The 24,733-nt window shown below is 41.2% G+C and overlaps 1 protein-coding gene across 6 annotated transcripts in view; it reads right to left on the bottom strand.

Moving 5' to 3' along the window:
* ST3GAL3 (ST3 beta-galactoside alpha-2,3-sialyltransferase 3) overlaps positions 1-24,733 on the bottom strand; it is a 174,137-nt gene that overhangs the window by 61,598 nt on the left and 87,806 nt on the right. For all 6 annotated transcript variants that reach the window (XM_053984959.1, XM_053984961.1, XM_053984958.1 and 3 more), the window contains one exon: positions 9,272-9,366. In XM_053984959.1, coding sequence (XP_053840934.1) covers positions 9,272-9,366 — 95 coding nt within the window. The remainder of the gene's footprint in view (positions 1-9,271; positions 9,367-24,733) is intronic.

Genomic DNA, 24,733 nt, shown 5'->3' with positions numbered 1-24,733 from the left:
TGGGGAGAGTGGGAGATTATTTAACCCATTCATCTATCAACCACTATGCATGCACTCTTACTATGAAAACAAGGCAAGAAGCCTCTGCACATTTTTCTCCCATCTAGAGGAGGAGTTGACTACATTTATCTAAGAATCCAGAGTTATCTTGACATATTCTATCAACTTTGCCTTATAACATAAGAAGATTCAAAAGCCAGCTCAGTACTGGATGATTTATCTGAACACAAGTACATATTGACTTCAGGTTGACCCTGAAATTTTCAGACATTTGGAAAAACTAAATAGTTAGAAATTAGGCAGACAGTGACCACACAGTGAGAATCAGCCTAAGTCTCAATTCTAGCCTTTTTCTCTGTTATTTATGTGAAGGAATGGAGGAGACCTTCACTGTAAATGTCAACAACACTAAAAAATGGTTGTTTCTAATGCAGAAACTTCTTGCTTGTATCACCAAAAAAAAGATAGGAGGCCTTTCCAGTCCACAGGGCTTACTGCAGGCATCTCACAGAGTCTACCTTCTGCCTGCCTTGAAAGCAGGCAAATTGGGATGTGTGTGCACTCTCAAGTGGCCAAGAGAAGAGGCAGTAATTTTTCAAGTTGTGTATACCAGCCACCTTCCTCAAAAGCCAGCATGCCTACGTGCCCCTGCTGGCAGCAGTAAGGGTGTGAACACCCTGCCTCAGGGTCAGGGGACAGCGTGCTGCTGCAGGGCTCTGTGTTTGCCCTGGGAGCTGTGGCCAGTGCCCATCTCCACCGGTGGTCACCCAGCTGCCACCCCTCCAGCCAGCACTTCTGCAGGTCCTGGGCATCAGCTCCAGCTTTTGGGAATAGACTGACTCGAGCGAGGTTGACTGACATTCTGTGAAGTCTGCCAGCAGCCTGCACATGGGTCCCTGTCCCACGATAACAGAATGCCACGTGTGTGTCAGCTTTGTGGGGAGAGTAAACTAAACACTACCAATGCTATGGATTAAACAAATCACAGTATTTACAAACAAGTTCCTAGCACAAGCCAATGCATACACTTCTTTTCAATACACTACCCAAAAGTTCAGCTCTGTATAAAATTCTTCCTTCAGCATTTTTTTGCCTTAAGGTCTTGCTCCATATGGGAGCTGAGGAATGACCTTTAACAGAAATGTTTTTACATCTTTTGAAGAATGATCTTTACAGCAGGTCAAGGGATGGGATTCTTCCACTCTACTTAACCCTAGTGAGGTGGCATCTAGAGTGCTGTGTCCAGTTCTGGACTCCTCAGGACAGAAAATATGGAGCTCCTGGAGCAGGTCCAGTGGAGTTATAAGGAAATGATGAGGGAGCTGGGCCTGTTCAGAGGTGAAAAGAGAAGACTGAGAAGGGACCTAATCAATATTTCTCAGTATCTGAAGGGAAGTGTCAGAGGATGGACCAGGTTCAGCACAGTGGTGCCGAGCAATGGTACAAGAGGAAGCAGGCAGAAACTGATTCCCAGGAAGTTCCATCTGAATATAAGGAAGAACTTCTCTGTGTAGGTGACCGAGCACGGGGACAGTCTGTGCAGGGGGTGTGGGACCTCCCTCATTGGGGATATCCCAGAGCCATCTGGATGTAATCCTGTGCTATGTGATTTGAGATGAGGCTGCTTGAGCAGGAAGGTTGGATCAGGTGACCCAGTGTGGTCCCTTCCAACCTGACTCATTCTGTGATTTTCCACTCTGGTGCCCAGCACAAGGCCATGGACCCAAGTCCCACCATGTGTTCCATTCTCTCTTCCAGAAACACCATGTCCAGCTGTAGACAGTCAACATTTTTCATACCTTTGTGAAGCTGGGAATCCAGTGGTTACAACAGGTATCACAATGTGTCTGAAATTTCCTGCACCACTTCCTTTTATCATTGATCAGCTGACTTTAGGAGGTCAATGCAGGAAAAAGCAGCTATGAAGAATTCCAGCATTTAGCAGTGCATTGCAAACATGTGAACTGGCTCTCAAAAACAGCTAACTACAAACTGAGGAATCTGTCCCCAGATCAAAACTTGTGTATAAATACAAGAGAGTGGTTTCTTGTGGTCACTAGCTGTACCAGATTTAGGTGGTTTACTGGAGATACACTTTACTAACAAGAGGACTTTAAACTGCCACTCCTAGCAAGATCTCCATTGATGATTTTTAATGGCATTAAGACAAGAGGCATATATTGTTGCCTAGACACAAAGCAAAAGAAAAAAGAGACTGAATGTGCATGGTATCCTCCCTAGCAATTTTAGAAGAACCTGGCATGCATTAAATGTAAGCTCTATTAAAGCCCTTAAGGCCTATTTTTATAACAAGATATAAATAAAATACATAACATTTAGACTCTTCATTTACATTGTCGTTGTGGAGCCTTCAGGGATTTTTTTTTCCAAGCTTTTCTTCACAACCAAGAGTTTATTTTTTCAGAATACAAGCTTAGTTCCCAACATAATCCCAGGGCTTGGAAAGTTGGAACATTAATCTAAAAAACAATTATGAAAAAAAATGGGCAACATTTTGCAATAACCATGCATTAACAATTCTGATCTAAACTTGAGTTCAATTCACAGGAAGCAATAAAGTCCATAGAAAGAGGCAAATTCACGCCAAATAAAAACAGTCCTTGAAAGATTCACAGTGTGCTGGTTAAAGACAAGCAGGAAAATAAATACAGTTGTTATAGAGGGCTCTACGTTTTTGATGACCCCTCACAAGTTGCCAGGCAATATCTTCAAGGCCAAAAAACTCAGTAACTACTACAGTGATTCCAATTCTTCTGACACTTGAAGAAGCATTAATAAATGGCACTTCAAAACACAACAGCCAGAGAATATCTGCTCTTCTTTTTAGGAGATAGAAAAGAGGAATAATATCATATCCATATTTCCATTGCAATTCAAGACTTCTGTGAAGAACTCCAATATGGAGTCATCCAATTAACTGAAAACTTAGGGTTTGCATCTCCCTTCTCAGTGAGTTGGGAGCGGGACTATTTTTTAGGCACACTTAACAGCAAAGCATCAGTTTTGATTGAAATAAGGGACTGCCCTGTTGTAATTTCATCATGAGAGTTCAATAATGAGAAGGGATTTAACTTCAAAATTCACAACATAACTCCCCTTTAGAAGTTATTCAGTAATGAAAAGTCAACCCTCTACCTCTTCTGAAACGTTCAGCTTTTTTTTCCCTTCAAACCACTCATTTAATTTCTTTAGGCTATAAAATCTGCTAAATTCCCTGGGGAAACATCAACATTTTTATATCTATATTCCCACGTGATAATGGCAACTATTACCAATTTTGGTCAAATGCAAAATTCTAGTGGAATCTAGTTCAGAAATGTGTCTCCAACTCAGGAAGAAACGACAATCTTGTTAATACCAACTCCGAACAGAACTAATGGCTATACGTGCTTGTGCTTCTGCTTTTTTGTTAGAGGAATAAGACATGAAGAACAAAAGAATACTTATAGTACGAAAATCATCTGTACAACAAAGTACCACTAACAAAATGAGGATAAAGTTGGAGAATTAAAGCATAAGATGCCTCATTCAGACCTAGTCAAATGCAGCCAAGGTGACTGCATGTAGTACTGCAGTCTCTACAAAGAGCGAGATTAGGTTAGAAAATATCTACTTTTCTAATGTTTTTTTTTCTTGAATCAGAAATTGTCATGTCCAACTGCCTATGTTTTCTCAGAGATTAAGTATTGCTCATGCCAAGAAAGCCAATGGAAAAGAAAAAAGCTATGCAAGAAAAGAGCATGCATGAAAAGAGAGGAGATTTTCTCCTAATAACATTGTGATATGCCAACTTTTGCAGGCCTTAAAACTCAACATTTTCACTGGAGATGAATGACCTCTAACCCATGAGACTACTGAACAACTGCTGAGCAGCACTGAACCATGGCTTTTCCCAGGAGCACTGACACAAAAGAAAACATTCAAATAAAACCAAGTACAAGAACAGTTAATCATTGCACAATACGCCCATTAGCATTGGTGGTCTGGACAAAGACTTAATTCCTTTGTCACTGAATGTGTCACCAGTTCCAGACATCCCTCCAGTATCAAGTGAAAATACAAAGTCTCCTGGCCAGTACTTCATACTACATTTGATAAATCTGTAACATTTCAAACATGAAAATATTCTTTTATCACCCTGGGGAAGAAACTGCTTCTTAGCATCCTGATGGCAGGGAAATTCTGAGATGGTGACAACAGAATCACTCCCTAAAAAAATAACTATCACCTTCAAAGACACTGATTCAGGGCCAACAAGCAGCCTCTCTGCTCAAAACAACTGAGCAGGAACAAAGGTGGAAGTGAATACCTATAATTACTGCTAAGCAGTGACACAACTACTGACTAAATGCATAGAGGAGATATTACATTTATCATTTCTGTTTAGTTTTTTAGTGTATGCTGTGCCATATGTTTTCACTTAAGTTAAAAAACAAAAAAACTGCAGCAACTCTCCTGTCCTCATTACACAGAGAGGATGCCAGATATTAGCTACTCTTTCCTCAGAAAGCCTTTTATATTCTTCAAACCACATGTACTGAGAAATTCTATTAATAGTCAGGTATTTCTCCAGTCTTGTTTGTTGCCCTTCTCCAAATAACTCTTTCCTTTTGCTTTAGCTACAGAGGTAAATTTGGGGAGGAGGCCCCCTGGGATTAATAATCTTACCAACACTATAAACAATTTTTCCATTGCTTATTCATTGACAAATTTAACCCTGTGAGCAGTGCACATGCTAGAGAATCTCTGCAACTACATGGACAGCATGGGCATATTCATTCCTCCATAATTACACTGATAGAAGCACTGCTAGAAAAAGGTGCAATTCCAAAAGAAGAATTTTCAATTTAGAGTTTAAAAAAACTCCATCTAACTCGTTTAAGAGCCCAAGATTGCTGCAGTCTCCCTGCTCTTCACTGAAAAAAGTTGCAACAAGAGACTTGGTGGGTGCTGGGAAAGAATTCCTTCAAGCAAATTATACCCTTGCAAATGGTTAAACATGGGAGGCACTCCAACATCCCAGTTAATGCCAAAACAATAGCCTGGGACGCAGGAGGGTGCTCAGTAGCTGGAGCTGTCCCCCACAGGAACCCTTGACATTTGGAGCTTTTAGAGTTCCAACATCTTGTTACAGTTTGATCTTCTCGACAACTGTGAGAGTTGACCAATTTCATCATGTTCCTCACTTTGGCTATAAACACACCAGCAAACAAATTGGCAGCAGGGCATGGGCCTGCACGGTCCTACTTGAGTCCATACTAATAAAGTGTTAGCACAGTCCCAGATGTGCTCACCAGGGCCAACAAACATCCTCCTCTACAATTCTCACGCATTCACAGGCTAATACAGGCCAGTGACCTTTCTTGATAGGAAGCCTGGACATAGCCACTCTGTTTTTGTGGGGGGCAGGGAGTTAATCTGTTTGAACAATGAGCTCAACAGCGTTCACAACCACAGGACAACCACTTTATTTATTAATAGAGACGGAGTCATCGTTTCCAAGCACTGAGAGTGGCCCATCCCGTTTCCAGACTCTGTCAAATCCCACAGTAGGGGACAACAAGTTCAATGTGGTAGACAATCTCAGTTTCTAAAAGTAAATGCAGTCAAACGTGACACTGGCCTGTTTGTCAACACGGACATTCCTCATTTAGAAAATCTTGATCCAGATTCTGAAATATAATCCCATAAATTCACAGCCAGCTGCAGAAGTCACTGGGCAAAACCTAGAGCCACTGTTACATGAATGGCCAAACTAGGTACTGGTAGTGACCATTTATGTTGTAAAAACATAATCACACCTCTTCATACCTATTACTTCCCCTATTCTCTGCACATGGAAGAAGTCAGAGTTTCCACAAGGGCTATAGACACCTTTGACAAATGCAACATCATCTTCAACCTGCTGGATCAGCTCCAACACTCCTGACAGCTCTTACCTCTGCTTTTGTCCCAGGTTGCTGGGCATTGTGATCAAGTAATTAGGACTAATCCTTGGTCCAGATCTTTGGTGAACAGACAACAACTAGAACATACTAAAACTCTACCCATTTAAGACAGGTTAAGAAAAAGGTAGAACAGCTGCTCTTAAGTTCCTCTTCATCTATTTCTAATACCTAGTCAAGGACTCTCAGAACCACATTCAAAGAGAGTTTGCACAAGACTTCATACCACACGCCTCATCTCCAAAAGCAGCAGGGTTGCCACCTGCTTGTTCTGTGCCTCTTTCACAGAATGCAAGCAATCACTAAGGCTGTTAAGTGACAATAGCAGCAGTTTCCCATCTGACACAGGATGTGCAGTATTCCTACTGCAATAGTCCATTTCACAACCAGCAGCATTCAGGGAAAGTCTAAAAACTTTCATATGCAGGACCATATTCACCTTGAGGGCTTCTACACACAAATACTCTTGCCAAGAATGGAGCACTCTCTCCATAAAACCTCCTTGCCTGGGCTGATGGCCAAATCAGAAAATAACCACTGGAGTGGAGGAGTGAGAAATCTTTCACAAAGAAGCACTGTTAAACTTTCTATGTTGTACTGAGTACTTTTAAGCATCTGGAGATAGGAGAGCTGTCTTTACAATCAGATTCTCATCAAAGAAAATAAAAATCTCTGATGGGCTGTGTCAAAATGATCAGCATACTGCCTTCTCTTTGATATGATAACCTTTAAAGAGCAGTAGTCCTGCCCTGAAAATTTCTGAGCCATTTCTACTCTTTTACATGTAATTTACCGAGACGTGCTATTCCAAATTAGCGCAGCCCAGTTTTCCCCTAAATATTGCCAGACTCATTCTTGCAATCTTGGAACTGTCCTTTCTTGGACCAGTAAACACAAAGTGATGGATAAAAAAGGACTTAATTCAGCTTTTTTTCAGAGACAAAGCAAAGCAAAACTTAGGTAAGAATAGAAACTTTAACAAAAGAAAGTAGAAATGGTGGATTAGCTTCCAAGCTACTAAGAATCCCTTGGTTTCATAACTGTAGCATTTTCAAGCTACCACAGATTAGTTTCTAGAAGTTCCTTGGAACATGCAGCATCACTGAAAGTGAGCTCATCCTATAGCTCTACTTCAAACACAAAAAAATCAAACTAAAAAGACCCGAAAAGACCCAAACAAATAAAAAGCCATTTTGCACTTGGAACAGATCACAGTGACTTTAAAACAGCAGGTGATATTCACCACAGTTCTCAGCAAGGTCTTCCCATTTACCATCTCAGCTCAGTCGGTGTCTATAAGCACCAACCACCCTTCCCAGCGTGGTGCACGTCGGAAATCCCAGCTGACAGTGTCACGGGGCTGCCTAACACCCAGAGCAGAGCTCCTGCCCCGTCTGTTTCAACACAGCCACATCTCTCTACACTTTCTCAGCCACCCTGACTACTCCTTTTCCCATGCACATCCCAGCTCTGACAGTCTTCACCTTGCACCAGCATGTGACTGAGCTCCATGCTGCCTGCCTGGATAATTTGTTTGGATATCATTAGATTGCCCTGACTGAAAGCCCTAATGAGGTGCTGATTCCATCATCCAATCAGTTGTCTGAGCCCAAATGCATCCCGTGGGACAGCCAGAAAAGACTGATGCAAGAATTCCAAGTGATGTGTAACATGAAAGGGCGCCATTCGCATCGCTAGGACTCACAGCCTGTCAGCGCGGCCATTAGAAATCCGGGGCTACACAGATTTATAATTCAACCCTCCCACACACAGAACTTGCTCTAGACTGAAACTTGGCACAAAATTCAGTCCCAGGAGGGTGTTAAAAAAATAACCTATTCAACGGTTTCCGTCCCATGGCTTCAGCTCACAGCCATTTAAATAATGGCAATTTCTCATTTCTCTTTTTAACTGAGGAAATCCAATATAAAACACCAGATTTACATAACATTGCAGTGGTGATACAAGCTGGCAACAAACCCAGAGAGAAGGCTGCCAGAGCCATTCTGTCATTCTCTTTTGGTGAATTTCTCCATTTGGATTCAGTTTAATGGAATGATTTTTATTAGGTCTAGCTGACATCACATGTGACCTGCAAATCCCATCTCCACACTGGCCAGGCATCTTGCCCTAGCTTTGTACACCTTGTGTGCTGGCTAGAAGGGGACAAGCCCTTCCGTGGTCACAGCAGTCTCCCACTTGTGCTGCCACTGTTAGTTCTTTGCTGCAAACTCTCCTGGCTGATTTAGAGGACAGTAATTAGCTTCCTATTGAGCTGCAAAAGACTGACTGGACAAGGAATGGACAAAACAAAGAAGGGAACTGATGCAAGCCAAAAGCAATTTGTCAGTAGAGCCTTTGATTTGATCAGAGATTGTTCCACAACTACCACACCTGCTTCCAGGGAGAGTCACAGAGCCAAGCTTTCTGTGGCTGCAGTTCTTTCTCCACCAGGTATGTAAATTCCTACAGGATTATCTGTAATCTTGAGTTTGTCAGTGGAAAAAAAAAATTCCAAGTTGATGCAATGCCACAAAAACTTATTAAATACACAGGACCTCAGATAGTCTGCAGCAAATCACTGCAGTGAGCACAAGCCTTCTGCTCCACCACCACTCAGACAGAGAGGCTGTGATTGCACATGTGGGACAAGTGGGAGCTTGTCACTCCAAAACAGATCATCTTCTGGGTGGCCTACTGGCTCCCATCTCATCTACCAGCCACCACTCCTGCTTTCCCACAGCACACCTGAGACACAGCCCCTTCTGCCTTGCTCCATCTGGAGGATAGGGCCTATTAAAATTATCATCAAAGCATCTGAACATACTTTTCTTACTTGTTATATAAGTAAATAAGTAGACCAATTATAAAATTCTATGATAAGAAAATGAAGATTTGTATTAGTGGTCAAGCCCAAGGCATCTTTCCTGTTCCTTTGAGAATTACTGATTTAAAGGTACTTCAAACCAGTTTGAACCCTCTGCTGCTGTCAGCAAAGCTGCTACAAGGTCTTCTGGCAGCCAATGTCAAAATGCTTTTTCTAGAATGTGGTTGTTGGTCTAAATTGTCATTGTTGCACCGATTCTTCACATGTACTAAACCATCTTCCTTAAGGCCAGCCTCCGAGGTCCATGGTCCAGCTGTAAAAACCCTTCTGCATTTCTGAGAACTACACATGCAATAATTCTCTCAAACAGGGGAAATAAACTGAGCCCAAAGGACCACCTGAGTTTTCAAAACAGAAAAGAAAATGGGTCAGCATCTGCAGAACACCTTCTTCTCCAACAGCTGTAGTTTTCACATACCTTGTCCTTTAATTCCAAAGGGGGGTACAAAGTCCCTGATACGTGCCCACTTCCTGAAGGAATCGTCCAAGAACATTGGTGCCGGCTTAGAGAACCTAAGAAAACCAAAATGAGAAAGATATTAACTCCTGAACTAGGAAGGATAAACTTCTGCAGGAATGTTGAGAGAATCCATACCTAAATGCTGAGTCTACATTGTCACTGGCAACAAAGTAATGTGGAAGATTTTATTTTTACCCAAAGATAACTGCAGTTAAACAAACCTGCCAGAATTTGTGCCACAAGGACACTCAAATCACTCAAGTCGTGAACCTAGCAATCACTTCCACTCAACAATTTAAAACTGCCCCAGTACTGTTTGGCTATTAATTTAGCTACAATAAATTGTAAATTGCAAGCAGGGTTTAGGCAGTTTGACTTCCAGCTTTGTGAGCCCAAGCCAGTTTATGTGCTGTCTGTGTGAGTGTGTGAGGAATCTGCTTTGGCCTCACTCGTGCACATAAACAGCAGCTATCACCACAGAGGCAAGAAAACAGTTCAGGAGATCATGAAGCAGCTTGTAGTTTACAGAGAAAAGAAACGGAAATTCAGTGCCTTCTTCAGCATTCATTAACACATAAATGAAAAAGAGAGTTTCCTGCCAAACCAAACAGTTATGATCTATCCAGAATCCCTTACAAAAGAGAGACCTAGTCCTTCTTAACCATGTCATTATGGAAATACATTATCCTAATTATACCCTCAACACACACACACAGCAGCTAGTAAAAATTTGACTCTTCTAGAAACGATTACTACAGTGGCCAGAGAAAAGGAAACAATTAGCAAATACAGAAACATTAACTTCCATATGGGACCATTTCTGAGTGTATCAAGTATACTAGAAAGCATGTTAATGCTATTAGAAATCTGTTCATTCAATCATATCAAAACAGTAGCAGAGATGTTCTGGATCAAAATCAATCCCACCATGAAAAGGAATGTATTACATGTTCAGAGTCAGAGAAAACATCTCCACTATGGAGCAAGGTACATGCCCCTGAAATAGATCCAACTTGGCCAACCTACACATGGGAGCAGGACAGATGTAACCCATGGGTTTAGCTCTCCCTTCAGGCTGTTTCTGTACCCAGCAAGCAACTCTTACTGCAGTCAGAAAACCTTTGAACTACCTGATTTAGGATAAACTCATCTACACTATGCCACAGCCAGGTACAGAGCAACAATTTCAGACAGCAGCACAGTGAGGAAAAGATGGAATGAAATCCAAATTATAAACTGATCAAAGCGAAGTCCTATCATAGATGCCCAGTAAACCACAGATGAAGAAATCTGTGGAAAGGGGAAAGAGACCACGATAATTTAACAAAACAAGAAGACTCAGATTCACCCATGCATACTGCTTCACATCACTCATGCATTCTTTAATAAGATCATCTATAACCATAAAAGCAAGATGCACACATGACATGGCTGATCTAGAAGGTAAGGAATGTTTTTTCCAGAGCTGTGAATAACAAAAGTATATATATAACTTTATCTGGGAAAAGGTGGGGGAAGTATGTTACATATATTAGAGCTTCTGAAGATTTTAAGTAAAAACAACCCACAAGTCTATTTAAAAACAAATACAGAACAATACAGTATTAACTGTAACACATTTACTCTGAAAATATCCCAGAAACTTCAATAACCTGACAAATCAGGTCAATGTTTTCTCACACATCTTGGTACACCGACATATAATTATTACGGTTCCTGGGGGAGGTCTCCAGGGACTTACCTCCACTTCCTTCCAACATCAACAGGAGGAATCTTTGCAGGACTGTCATGCAATGCAAGAGCTTTTATAAGCTGAAGGGCTACAGCATCGATGCTCACAGCCCTTCCTCTACAGCCACCCCTTGAACTCTCAGCAGAAGCCAGGTGCCACAGAGTGGTCCCCGTTCTCCCCATGCAGCAGCTGCAGTGAGGGATGACAGCATTGCCTGGGGCTCACCAGCACCTTGGGGCTGCTTTGTAAGGTCACCAAGCTACTCTGGTTGCTGCTGTGACACGCAGTCTCCAGAAAAAACTTGGATGCTTCAGAAAATGCATATATGAGCAGGTTTTATTCTCTTCTCAAGAAACAAGAGGATTCCAGAGGTGCAGTGTAAATAAAACCTTTGCCAGCTCAGTTCACCAGCTTCATGAGAAAGAAGGTACAGGCTATAAGGTCGTGCCTAACTCAGAAGCTAGTGTTATTTATACATGCAAATAACTGACCTGTTTGCAAGTGATACATCTGGAAAAGACAGTTTACAGCAGTCTGATGTGGAGTAAGGGAGTGCCTCTCCCTAATGCAGATTTCCATTTACAAAAGGTGCCTGGTAAAACCAGGAGGGAAGTCAGATCCTCCTAAGACTCCCTGGAGTCCCTAAAATCAGCTGAAGCTCAAGGCATGACTGATCTAATGTCCTATGGTATCACTTCTGCATGTGACAACCAAGGCACCAAAGTGATGCCAAAGAAAGAGTGAAATGATTATTAGCCTTTTTATTGTATTTGCTACAAGTAAATGTAGGGATTTTTCTGGCAAAGAACACTATAGCTTTAGACTAGCTACTATTATTTGGCAATATTTAATACTCCTGTATACAGGGCCATAGAAATGGACTTTTAACTCATACTTTTGCTTCATTTAAGAAGGAGGAAAAACAGTTTTGGGGAAATATTATATCCATATGGGGGAAAAGGGAGCAAATTAGAAGATATTTTGCTCCCATAAATCTTGAAAGTAATTCGGTTTTGGAAATATTAAGAAATTATGAATGCTCTAAGCTCATGCGCTTTGCCACCTCAATAAATCAGAGCAAGCCAGAGCTGATGTCCAGCAGTGACAGGGAAATGCTGTCTGCCAGACTCTCCAGGAGCATGGCTGTTCTGTCTCAGCTCTGAACTGCATCTGGCCTGTTCCAGGACCCTTCAGGAAATATTGGGATTTGCCTCAAACAGGCCATGGGAATACTCTCTGCAGAGCACCTAAAATACATTCCAAGGAATGCATGGGAGTTTGTCAAACAGAACAAGCCAATGTTTCTGAATGATGTTAAAACTCTGCATGTACTGAGCAGCTCAGTACTGGATGCTGCATTTTGCCTGTCACAGCTGCCTAAAGGCAGGTTGTCCTCACTGGCAGCCACAGCTCCAGACCCAAAATGGGTTTGTGCTCCCTCAGAAAATGGCAGAGAAAGTGAAAGTTTCGATTTTTCAGTTTTAAATTTTAAGTACTTCCTCTCTACCCCAAATTCCAGAACACACATAATGCAATCTCATTGCACGTGACAGCCTGAAAAGTTGAGGAATTTGGCTGCTTGTGGCACACACTTATGACCTGTGTAATTTGAGAGAGAAATGCCAACATCTACAATCTCTAGTTTGAATGGCATAACCTGCAAAAACACAAATGACATCTAAATGGACTAAATGCTTGACATGATAATTGGGAGGTACAAAACAAATCTCTCCCAGTTCTCAAGTTTGAATTCCTCATACAAAGACAGTAATAAAATCTCTAACAATTTGTCACCATGCACAGCGAAAGGAAGCAAACGTTCTGCCAGAAACTGTTCTTAAACAGGAATCTATAATCACACAAAAATGTGATATATATTTGTGCCTATGGGACTCTGGCTTATGTGACAAAACATTACATTTCCAGTTCTTTCCTCCCTGACAAGAAGAGTTGTGACCCCAAAGCATTTCTGAAGGCTGAGCTAGCCTGCCAGAAGCTCCCCAGCCAAGTTTTTTAGCCATTCCATTTTGTCCCTGATACTGAGACCACTTCACAGCTACTCCTCTTTGATGAGCACTGCAGTACTCAGCATAAGCAGCACTAACTTCCCAAAGTATCCTGCAGTCGCTATGCCAGGTAGCTATGGGACCATTTCAGACACTGAATCTTGACTAGAATCTGCTCCCTACTCTTTATCTGCTGCTTTCCAGACAATTAATACATAAATGTGTAGAAGAGAAAAAGCTACATCTCAGAGAAGGTAAAATAAATAAACTGATTTATGTGTCTTTGGTTTCAATAAGGAGGCATGAAGAAAAGGTCAAGTTCCTGAATGAGTAAAGGAGACACAGCACCACATTTCTAAGGAACCACAACACCAAGGAAAAGCAGGCTGGCAGCCACTAAACTCCACTGTGAGCTTATATTTCAGATATTCCCTTTTTTAAAAAGATCCTCCTTTAAGCTGACTTATGTTTTTGTTTATTCTTTAATTATGGAGAATCAGTAGTGCTGGAAAACTGAAAGCTGAAAGAAAAAAAGCCCAAACAGTGCTAGAACCTAATGCTGTGCAGAACCTGTGCACACTGCATTTGTAAAGGGGCAGGAATGGCTTCTTTCTCTTTTTTTAAACCACACATAAATTATTTATTTGTTCTGGCATGACTTCTATCTTCTGTTTGCCGATGATCAAAAGCATCCATGTTTAGACAGAAGGCACAAAGTCTACCAATGTTATTAATTAAATACAAACTGAAGCCCTTGAGTGCTGAATCATTAGCCCTGACACAGGCATTTATGGAGAGAGAGAATCTAAACTAACCTTTTCCTTTTTTCCTTACTGAGACCTAGAGGTATGCTGTCTCCCTTGCCTCCCTTCTCTGGGGAGCAGCATGGTGTGACAGCATAGGAATGAGGAGGTTTGTGACATCCTGATTTTACATTTCTTATTGACATTAATCCTCTGCCAAAAATCCAAGCAGCTCAAAGATTCCTCAAGAAGCTGAAGAATTTAAGAAACCACATTAATAAGGATTAACCCCATCCTACAACCAACATACTACTTTTCCTATACCAGCAAACAAGCCCCTCAAAAAAAAGATGGCTGCAAGAAGAATATCTTTAACAGCACAAATCAGGCCAAAATTAAGTTGATCTTAACAAACTGCAGAAGTCTAAAATAAAATAATATGGTAGAGAGAACTTAGCACTGAGGAATGGCTGGTCAGAACACCCTACCAGTGCCATTTGAGACCACCTAACTCTTTACAAGAGAGTGTGATCTTGTAAAGAGATCATCACAGATCCCCACTCATCTTCTCTCCTGCTCTCTCTGCCTACAGACCCTTGAGCGTATCTGCAGCTGTCTCAGGCTGCAAAGTTCTCAGCTACTTGGCCACTCCCCATACTGACACCATTGAATTACACAGCAGAACAGTGCTCTGCAGTAAATGTCACCACCACTCCAAAAAGATGACTTTGAACAGGCTTTATTCCATAAGCAAAGGAAAGGGCAGGTAACATCAACTGAACCCAAACTCCACAGACCATGTAGCAGTTATCCCTGCCTACTTCCCTGTGAATGATTGCTCTGTACCTTTGAGGCACTCTGGAACATCTTCAGCCTTCTTGCCCTCTGCTCTCCATCACCTAGTAGGTTGTTTAAATTCATCAGTGCAGCCCTTTTCTCATTTTCTCATTGCTCTATTTAGAGCTGGACCAGCTGGTCTGAGATGTATCTTAAAGGGCTCCCATCCTCTGCACTGTGGCTCATACAAAGAACATTATTACACTCTTGCAGGAAAGATAAACATCCTATCATGAATGAAAAATGTAACTATTACAGCTGTAAAACCTGTTAAATAGTCTACTTTATTCAAGATCAGAAAGCATCAACTCAAGGACCATGTCCAATTCTGGGCCTCATGTGAGAAACATGAACCAACTGAAAAAAGGCCATAGGAGACTCTGGAAAACATCTAAGGTCTAGAAAACATGATGTCTGAGGAAAGCTAGTAAAAAAAAATTGTTTAGTATAGAAAAAAATTGAAGAGTACATGATAAATATTACAAAGCTGCTGCAAAAGAGCAACAAATAAAATCTTTATATCCCTGGTAAAGAGAAGTAGTAACATGCAGCAAAGAAAACTTAATCATTAAAAAAATGTTTCTTATGCTTGGGATCATTACACATTGAAATCGACTGTCTGGACATGGATTACAGAACTCACATCAACTACACTGTTTTCTGATTTGATTGTGTTATTTTTAACAAGTTTATATCTATTAAACATCATTTAGCCATAGCCATGCCTACTTTTTAGAGGGAAATGCAAATAGATGATCTTTTCAAGTTCTGCACAGGTCTATTTCATCTAAAACCACTTTCATACTGGGCTAACATTGCTAGGAGGTGACCAACTAGCCAAGCTACAGTCTGATGTAGCTGGGAATCAAGAGCTGCCCTTCAGACTTCTTGCACTTCTTAAGTATTTCTCTTCATATATGGTAATCAAATTTCAGTACAATCACTGCAGATAAGCAGCACATGGATTTTCCAGCCTGCTGCCTGCCAAGAGTGCTTTCTGTTTGTACCCCGCACCTTTGTGATAAACAGGAAGACACGTAAAGTTTAACCTTTCTGCAGTCATTAATGTCTTGGGCTTATGGCACCACCAAGGCACAAAATCAAAGAATGATTTAATATTGGTTCAGTCCCTCCTGCTCACTGACAGTGTTCTGACATGCATAAAGTCCAACAAAGTGTCCCAAGCAGCTTACCCGCATAATGCAATTAGTCATGGGGACTGGAAAAGTTTTCAGATAAACTAAATATTAAAGACAAAAAGAAATCAGTTTCCCTGCTCTGATGAAATCCTCACACTTTCCTCCTGATTCTCCAAACATTTCAGACAAAAAACCACACATACATGCACAAAAATAACAAGAAGCTTGGTTTAAAGGTTGGCTTCCTCTTGGAAAAAAAAAAAACAAAAAACAAAAAAAAAAAAAACCAAACCAAAAAACTATAAAATTCAGACCAGGCAGAAACTTTGTCCTGACCTGCCTCATGCAGCAGCTTATAAGACAACATGCAAAATTTGTCATTGTTCACAAAACTCTCTAATACCAAAACACAATTATGCAAGGGTGAAATGCTAACTTCTCAATAACACACGGTTCTGTTAGTTTAAAAACCAGTCTTCTAACATAATTTCAATGTCATAGCTTGTTTCTCATGTGTTATTGTCAATGATGCAAGATTGAATTACAGCTCATTCTTTCTACAAAAGGCCAGGTGGGAGGTTCAAGAACTCTGAGGGAGCACTGAGCCAAATAGAGGAGATTATGTGGTATTTGGAAACATGATGAAGGTGAGCAAAAGCAGACTGCAATTACTGCCTGGGTTTCCAAAGCCTTCTGTGCAAACAAAAAACGAGATGAAGAGGGAAGGTGAAAGGTCCAATACTTCTCCCAGGAAGAAAGAGTTAGCTCCCATAGAAGATGCCAGCCAGCAACTCTGCCAGTTGGCCAGACTTTAGCACGATTATGTTCCTGTTAATATTCTGCTGGAACAGGAAGGGGATTGTGCTTTCTAAGGAACCCCAGTTGGAGAGCAGTCATGTAGGGTCTGCTGCTGTGCAACACTGCACTCCCAAAAGGCAGGGTATCCAGGGAATCTCTTTTTTTCTGGTGAAGATCTAACACATTCCAAAAGACTGCAGAGGACAGGCACAGTTCCCAACACGAACCTGTTGTCTTTCATCACACTAATTAACCAGTCTGTTAAACACAGTGACTGCACATTACTTTTATAAAGCCAACTTAATGTTCTCTTTATCCTTCCTGCAGAGAGAACTTAATCCCTGTCATTGCCACTCACTGCTCATTCTTGTCCCAGTGGCCATGTCTGACTGTCCTGAGCTGCCAGTAGTCTTATGGTGGAGCACAACAAATTGCACTTCTCTGTTTCAAAAGCCTCTGATTTCATTTTCTCCTCTCACATTATTTAATGTATATGCCTATCTTGAGTTTATTCTACTGTCTCAGATCAATCTTCAGATTTCAAATCACTGGAGGGAATAGTAAAATTTTGAGTGGCCTTCATTCATTACTTCACAAGTAATTATGTCGCTGCAGAAGGAGCCTGGAACACTCAATGCTGTAAAGAAATTGGTATATACATAGGGAACAGGACACTGATGAAAAAGAGCCTTCCTCCATCAGCTAAGCCAAAAATGCACATATTGCTCAGCACAGCCAAGCACAGAACTGATGTGACTGCTCTGCTGATATACAGCACAGGGGATGTGGCACAGAAGGGAAAGAGCTGTTGAAGCTAATGAACAACTAAGCACAAAATGAGTGTGACTTGATCCTGATACAACCAGCTAAAGACAAAAAAAAGGTCATAAAAGTTTAAAAAAATCCAGAACAGCTTTGTTATGGAAGCTAATGAAGACAGAAAAGCAAAAAACAAATTACTTGATGTGAAGCTTGGTCATTTTATGAAAGGGGTTTATGATTTGGTGAGTGCATAGACAGAAGACTGGACTTCATAATTAATTCCATTTCTGAATGCCTGATGCTCCTTCACCTCTGGCCCATTGCTCTTATCCAGGTCAAAAATCCACTTGGGGCAAAAGTTCCCTGCATAAGTCTTACAGGAGTGAGGATGCTGGAAGAAGAAATGTCAATGTTTCAATAATTGCAACTGAAACAGATGGGTTGATCTGAGTGAAAAGAGTCTTTAATTTTTTCAAGGCTCATACACTTCTGGAATGACCAATGCCATTTTAGAAGCTAGACAAAAAATTCCTATTAACATGATATGGAAATCATTAGTCTGTTGTGAAATACACATGGCATTAACAGAAGTCTTGTGAGCTCTTCTGATTTTCTTACATGTAGGGCAATATTCTGAAAAGTTATGCACTACGCAGTTCCTCATATCACACTCCTGGGAGAATCTCAGTCTTCATGTTAAAAAAATCCCACAGCAAATAAAAGAATATTTTTCTATACTTATAGTTGGAAAAGAGACCTCAATAACCAATAAATGCTCAGAAACCTGAGGAGGAATAAAAAGAAACAATTCTTTTTCAACTGTGTGAGTTTTCTGTCCTGACTCATTATTACTGACTATTTGTGGGTTGCAATTCTCATCAGTGCAAGTCCCTACAGTGACTTTAAGGTGATCCAGAAAAGGTTTCCCCAATGAAAATGCAGGCAAGGGACAAGCTTGCTCTCACACACCAACAGGAAATGAGAGGAAAACAGTAACTGTGAGGGAAAAAAAGCCTGCAGAAACTATTGCTCTGACAGCTGCCTACAGCACACAAGACAGGCAGAAAATTAAATGCAAAGAAACAAAGACAAGAAGTGAATCTTCTTTGCACACCACAAATTGATGCTCAAAGACAATTATACAGATGTTTCTTACAATTTTTTGTCAGTTGTTTTCAAAAGATTTTATTTTTAAGTTACCACAATGTGCATTTCATGTGAAAAACTGGCATAGCAATGGCCATATCAAATCAGGTCTGCAGTTCATTTGAGAAAACAGGAAGATAAGAACTAGAAATGAGAACAAAATTTGCAGTGGAAACAAGAAAGGACTGAAAGCATAGGAGATAGTGGGTAAGCATAGGAGATGCTGGGCAAGCACAGTTCTCCCCAAACACCTTGAAATTGGACAATGCTTTTTGGCTGGAATCCACACCATGGCTTGCACCATTCAGCAGTTGGACATCCTAACTTAAAAAAAAACCAGTGAGAGTGGAAATGTTCTCTATTGCACAAATTCCTAAGGCCTAAACAATTTAGCTTGTCATGCTCCTTCTTGTAGGAAGTTGTTCAAGGAGCAGTTATGTGATTTTCAAGCTTGCCAAGAAATCAAAGCAGCATCATTCATCCAACCAGAGAATAAGCTTTTTTCCTTCTATTAGGTGAAACAGGATAATGTAGCTTTAAGTGCCATCTCCTAGGTAGAGCCACCAGATGTGCATCTGTAGAATGTACACAAAAAAAAAAACCCAAACATTACTATCAGAATAATTTCACTTGCTGAAAAACAATTACAGATAGATCACAAAGCTGCTATTAATGAGATCCATATCAATCTCAACGGGAAAAATTCCAGATGCATTTCTGTTTCTCTGCTGCACAATAGACTTCACATTGTAGTGCAAGACAAAGTGGGGGCAGCCAGTTGTTACTATTTAAGATTCAGACAGAGGCGTTTTTATTCCTTTAACCAGATGCAAAAACCTCCAAGGATTTCACTGAAAGCCTGAACAAAACAAAAAAAAACAAAAACAAAAAAAAAACAAAACAAAAAAAAACCACAAAAAAACCACAAAAAAACCAAAAAAAAAACCACACACAAAAAAAACCACACAAAAAAAAACCACCAAAAAAACTCCAAAAAGCAAAACAAACCCCCCCCCCCCAAAAAAAAAAAAACAAAAAACCCCAAAAAAAGTCAAAAGCCCAAGTGGAAAGAGTTTTTTCAGAGGGACCTATCCCCCTAGGTGCCAGAAGGTACTTCTGTAACTGGAGATAACGCTTGATAGGGTTGACACAGACCTCATGTCCAGTTTAACATAATTTTCTGGTTCCTCTGTCACCTTATTAATTCCAGCCCTTAGCCTAAGAGTGGTGATCTGTAAAGCAACATGCAGTAAAACCTCCCAGATAACATCAGCACTATTTAATATATGCCTCTCCCCTTTGGTCCCCTGGCTCTAAAAATAAACAAGTATTTTAACAAATCAAGGGTAAGACTCTGAGCCTGTAAAATCTCTTTCTAGGTACTGTTTCCAAAGATAAGGCACAGAGACTGGACATGGAAGAGTTTCCATGCAAGAGGCCACCTGACAAAACCAAAAGGATTTACTGACTCACAGAGCAAGTGGGTGCTGTGGAGAAAGCTGCAAACAGTGCCAGCACAGACAGCTACATCCTTTCCTCATCATCCCCCACAGAAAGTGTCTGGCTTGAGTTGGAGATTAGGCAGGGAAAAGAGACTGGAGGTGAGACTTTACTCTGATGAAGTAAAGAACCACAAACCATGTGGTCCTACCTGAAAAACAAGTGTGAAAAATAAGGCCTGTCCTTCCAGCCAGCAAACTCACTGGCCTCATCCAAGCAGGGCCCTCTGCTCTGCTGTGTCCCCATGTCCAAATTCATCACACATCTGGCAAGAGACAGTGCAGCAACAACAGTACCCACAGCAGTAACTTCAAAGGACTCTGCCAAGAGGCTTGATGGATACCTGAAGCACGAGACATGCTCTTAAAAGCCTACCCTCTAAAATGCTATAAATCTCCTGGATATCCTCCCTGACTCGCTAATCAAAGCAGAGACACCCTCCCAGTTCTTATTGCTCCACTTGAAGAATGGTACAACAGTCCTCTTCATTCCAGGAATGGAGTTTTTCAATGAGATAGTTCATTTCAACAATTTCCCACACGAAAAAACTGCAGAAAGAAGGATACTGCTGGTTTATGCATTTGAGATTTATGTAAGTCACTGAAACAAATACTTTAGTATTATTAGCTACTAAAGGAAATGGTTATGGTGAAGATGAGGAGATAAAAACCTCACAAAAATATGCCTTCTCTTTCAGTATCCTTGATAGAGAAAGCACTTCTCCTACAGCTGTGGGAAAGAAAACAAGACACAACGGCTGAAGTTAAAATTACACATCTTTGGCTGTTATCAAAGGGAGCTCTAGCACATGGACAAAGTGCAGTCTGCGTGATTCAATTCCAAACCAAAGAAATGCTGCAGGCGTATTCATCATCAACATTTGTATTTGCTCCTGAATATTACAAAGAGCAGTGAACATTGCTGATCCACTACTTTTGTCCCAGTAACGACGTTTAATTGCGTCAAGCCCATTCAGCCTTTGTAGAAAGCATCAATAAATGCACTCCTACAATTGATACTCTTCCAGTGACCCCCTCAGGCAAACCATCATGAAGCAGCTCCAGCGTGCTGCACTGCCAGCTGACACAGAAATCCTGCCACACCCGGGAGTTTTCCATACCCTTAGAGTGTGGGTGGAACAAAGTACAGAGAGTAACTCAGCATCTCCATTAATCCACCGGGGAGACACAAAAGAATCATAGAATCATTTAGGTTGGAAAAGACCTCTAAGATCGAGTCCAACCATTAACTCACCTCTCCCAAGGCCACCACTAAACCATGTCCCCAAGTGCCACATCTAAATGTCCTTTAGCTCCCTCCAGGGATGGTGACTCCACTACTTTCCTAGGCAGCCTGTTCCACTGCTTGATTTTGGTGGAGAAATTTTCCTAATATCCAATCTAAACTTCACCTGGCACAACGTGACTCTATTTCCTCTTATACTGGAGAAGAGAAGGACACCCACCACACTAGAACATCCTTTCAGTCTCTTGTCCTGTAGAGAGTGATGAGGTTCCCTTGGAGCCTTTTTTTCCTCTAGGCTAAATGCTCCCAGCTCCCTCAGCAGCTCCTCACTGAACTTGTGCTCTAGAGCCTCCACCAGCTAGTCTCTGTCTTGGCCTGGAATCCAGTCTATTCACTGTATTTTCTTAACATCATCCAGTTTTGGGGTTTTTTTCTCATTCTTTTGTTTGCTCACTTATGTTTGTCTAACCACTTAGATGGCACTCTACAAACAATTACTCTCAATTTACATCTGTCATAGAGAAGGTGTTCTGTGTTTTCTTTCCACTTCTTAAAAGTATTAAACTTTTCACCACAGACGTTTTGGAAGCAGACACGCTTGGTGTGACAGCGCAAGAAATCTCTCCATTAAAATGACAAATTGTAGTCATTTTGTTCTCATTTAATCTTACTTTTAACAAAACAATCACCTTCTTAAGAAAAACTGAAAAAAGGCATGAAAACTCTCAGCCTGTAAAGTGAAAGCTTTGAAATGCACTGGCAAAGAAAACGAAGACCATAATATAAATGATGAGTAATCTTAATCACCAGCTATTTCTAGTATCTTTTTGTCTTAAGTACCTCTACCCTCCAATAAATCAACAAATGCTTAGTCGCTTTTTTGCACTTAGAGATGTACAATACAAGAAATAACAGGAAAGCTATGCTTCAACCCACTAAATAAATAAATAATGGCAATCAATAATAACAACTTTTTTCTAAAACTGTAAGAAAATCCTATAAAATGTTGTGACTGCCCTTCAAAATTTCTCCCAAATACTTATTTTTCTAAACATAATTTCTCCATATAACTTAGAGTAGTTTAAAAAAAATTAAAGCTCACAACCCCATCTAACTCAGGATATTCTTAAATTTCCTTGTCTAAACAGAAAAGTTGAAGAACTACATTAGCCAAGTATCTGCTGATCCCAATGACAAGAGACATAGCAGATTTGCATCAGCCAGCAAAATAGCAATGCTGTTGGCCAAAAGGAGAACTTCCCATAAGTATTTATAGGTGCTCTTTGGGCAAGTGTTCAAACAGCCAGCTGTGGAGTGAGAAAACAGTACAGGATCATCCCACATTACTCTCCCTGCCTCTGAAATGTTCATGCTCAGCCCTCCTAATTTGTACCTTTCCAGTGGACATTTTGCTTTCCCTGAGCTGCAGACTAAGTGCACTTGGCTGTGACGTTCACAAGCAACACCACTATAAAACCTGCAGGTTCTCACATCAGCGCTGTGTAAATGTCACCATCGAAACCACAGGCTACAAGTGACTGAAGATTTTCAGAGACAATCAGCACTTTGCTGAATTCAAAAGCAACTGCGTAGTAACCAATCTTCTCAACAAATCAGGTAACTCATGTTACCATCCTTGTCTTGTAGCAATTATTTCTGAGTATTCCCAGTTCATGTTTTCCCACCATGACAACCTGATACATGCTCTGCAGCAATGGTTTTCATTTTAATATCTTGGCCAGTCATGGAGTGAATCAAATTGACAGCCCCTCTGCTGATACCAAGCTTCAGAGGCAGCAGAAAAGGTCCGTCAATTTTTATCAGCTGAACTTTGAAAAATGGTGCCCCTAGTTAGAAGGATTAGTATCTCCCTGCAAACAAATACTAGGAATAAAAATACAAGAGCAGCTCTAGTAGAAATCAGAACAGGCTTATGTGCAGGAGTATCAACAAATTGCTTCCAAACCTGCCTGGGGCCAGCACAGCTTTGGAAAATCTGTAACACTTCGAGGGAGCTTTTGTTCCATGGCTACTTGCTTCTTTTGATACCAAGAGCATGCTAAATCTGTGCAAAGCACTAATCTGAACAAACTGCCTGCTCTACTCACAGTTACCACCCACTGAAAGCTATTGTGGATGCTTCTTGAAATGCACGTGAAGAGCCTGGACTGAGGGCAGTGACCTCGAGGCACTCAGCTGTGCCAGCGCCAGCCACCAACACCAACCCCAGGACAGGCACAGGGGTCAGAGCTGTGCTCTCCTGGTAATTACAGTTACTGTACCAGAACTAGTTGTCACTGAGGGAGGGGGGAAAAAAGGTGTTGCTTGATTTTTAGCTCGGGATTATTTTTTTAAGAATTCATCAGCTTGATTGCCCAGCAGTAAGGAAAATCCCACCTAACGATGCGAGTGAGACTGTGCTGGGACAGATCAGAGTTCAAAATCTCTTTCCCAAAAATGGCAATAAATGGATGTCCAAGGTAAAGCAAGAGCAGGGCAAAGAGATAAAATATTTCCTCCCTAACATTCACACAGCTTTCAAACATTTTCAGCTGAGTGGATTTCCTGAGCTTGATGTGGTTTGTCTAATCAGCAACCCCCCTTTCCCTCCCAGCAATGGATCCCTCCTCCAAATGTTTGTTCAGACTCCTCTGGAATTTGTACAGCCAATTTGCAGCTGTCACGTGCTTTGGCAAGGAATTGCCCAGGTATATGACCTGATGCACAAAGAACTGAATCTTTTTTGTTCTGATGCATGTTAAGTAGAAACACATTATGCAGAAAGACTATATCAATGATTTTTCCCTTCTACCTTTTTTCCCTGTAGTAAAAGCCAAAGGTAAATTCAGTGCAGCTCAACCAGAAGACCCCCCACGTAAGATCGTATCTCCTTCCAGCTGCCTCAGCAATCACATTGTCCCCTACCTCCCAATCCCTCTTTGCCCTCAAGGTCTTCCCTTATTCTGCCTTTGGGATCTGACATTACCAAGCTTGAAGAAATTTTGTTTCATGCAGCTCTAATCTGGGAAGTACACACCACCTCTGTACAACAGAAGTTTTTACATCAACTTATCATGTTCCTTATGTGTGTTCATACTGTATCTCCTAAAGCTTCCAACTGGCTCCCCTCATGTCTACCTCAAGCCACTTGCTCCTACCCATCAGGTGAGCACCTTCTCCTTTTTGGCCCGGCAGACCACTCAGCAACATTGAAACTGGCAAGAACTGCAGGTGGTATTGCCTCTCCCATCTCATAAGGAGTCCAGCTGCCTCCTGTGTTCACAGAGGACAGCTTTCCTAAGATGCTTCTGGCTGCTAAGATGGCTGGGAAGTTTCAGATTTATGGCCTATGACTGAAAAGCTCTCGCTGCACACTGTAGCTCCTGACCATTACAAATTCCAGGGAAGGACGTGGACTTGCTGGAGCGAGAGAAGGGCCACAAGGATGAGAGAGGGCTGGAGTGTTCAAGGATAGGTTGAATGGGGCTTGGATCAGCTTGGTCTAATGGAAG

Source organism: Vidua macroura, chromosome 9, assembly GCF_024509145.1.
Source record: "Vidua macroura isolate BioBank_ID:100142 chromosome 9, ASM2450914v1, whole genome shotgun sequence".
Taxonomy (NCBI): Eukaryota; Metazoa; Chordata; class Aves; order Passeriformes; family Viduidae; genus Vidua; species Vidua macroura.
This window is presented reverse-complemented; position numbering and strand designations above follow the sequence as displayed.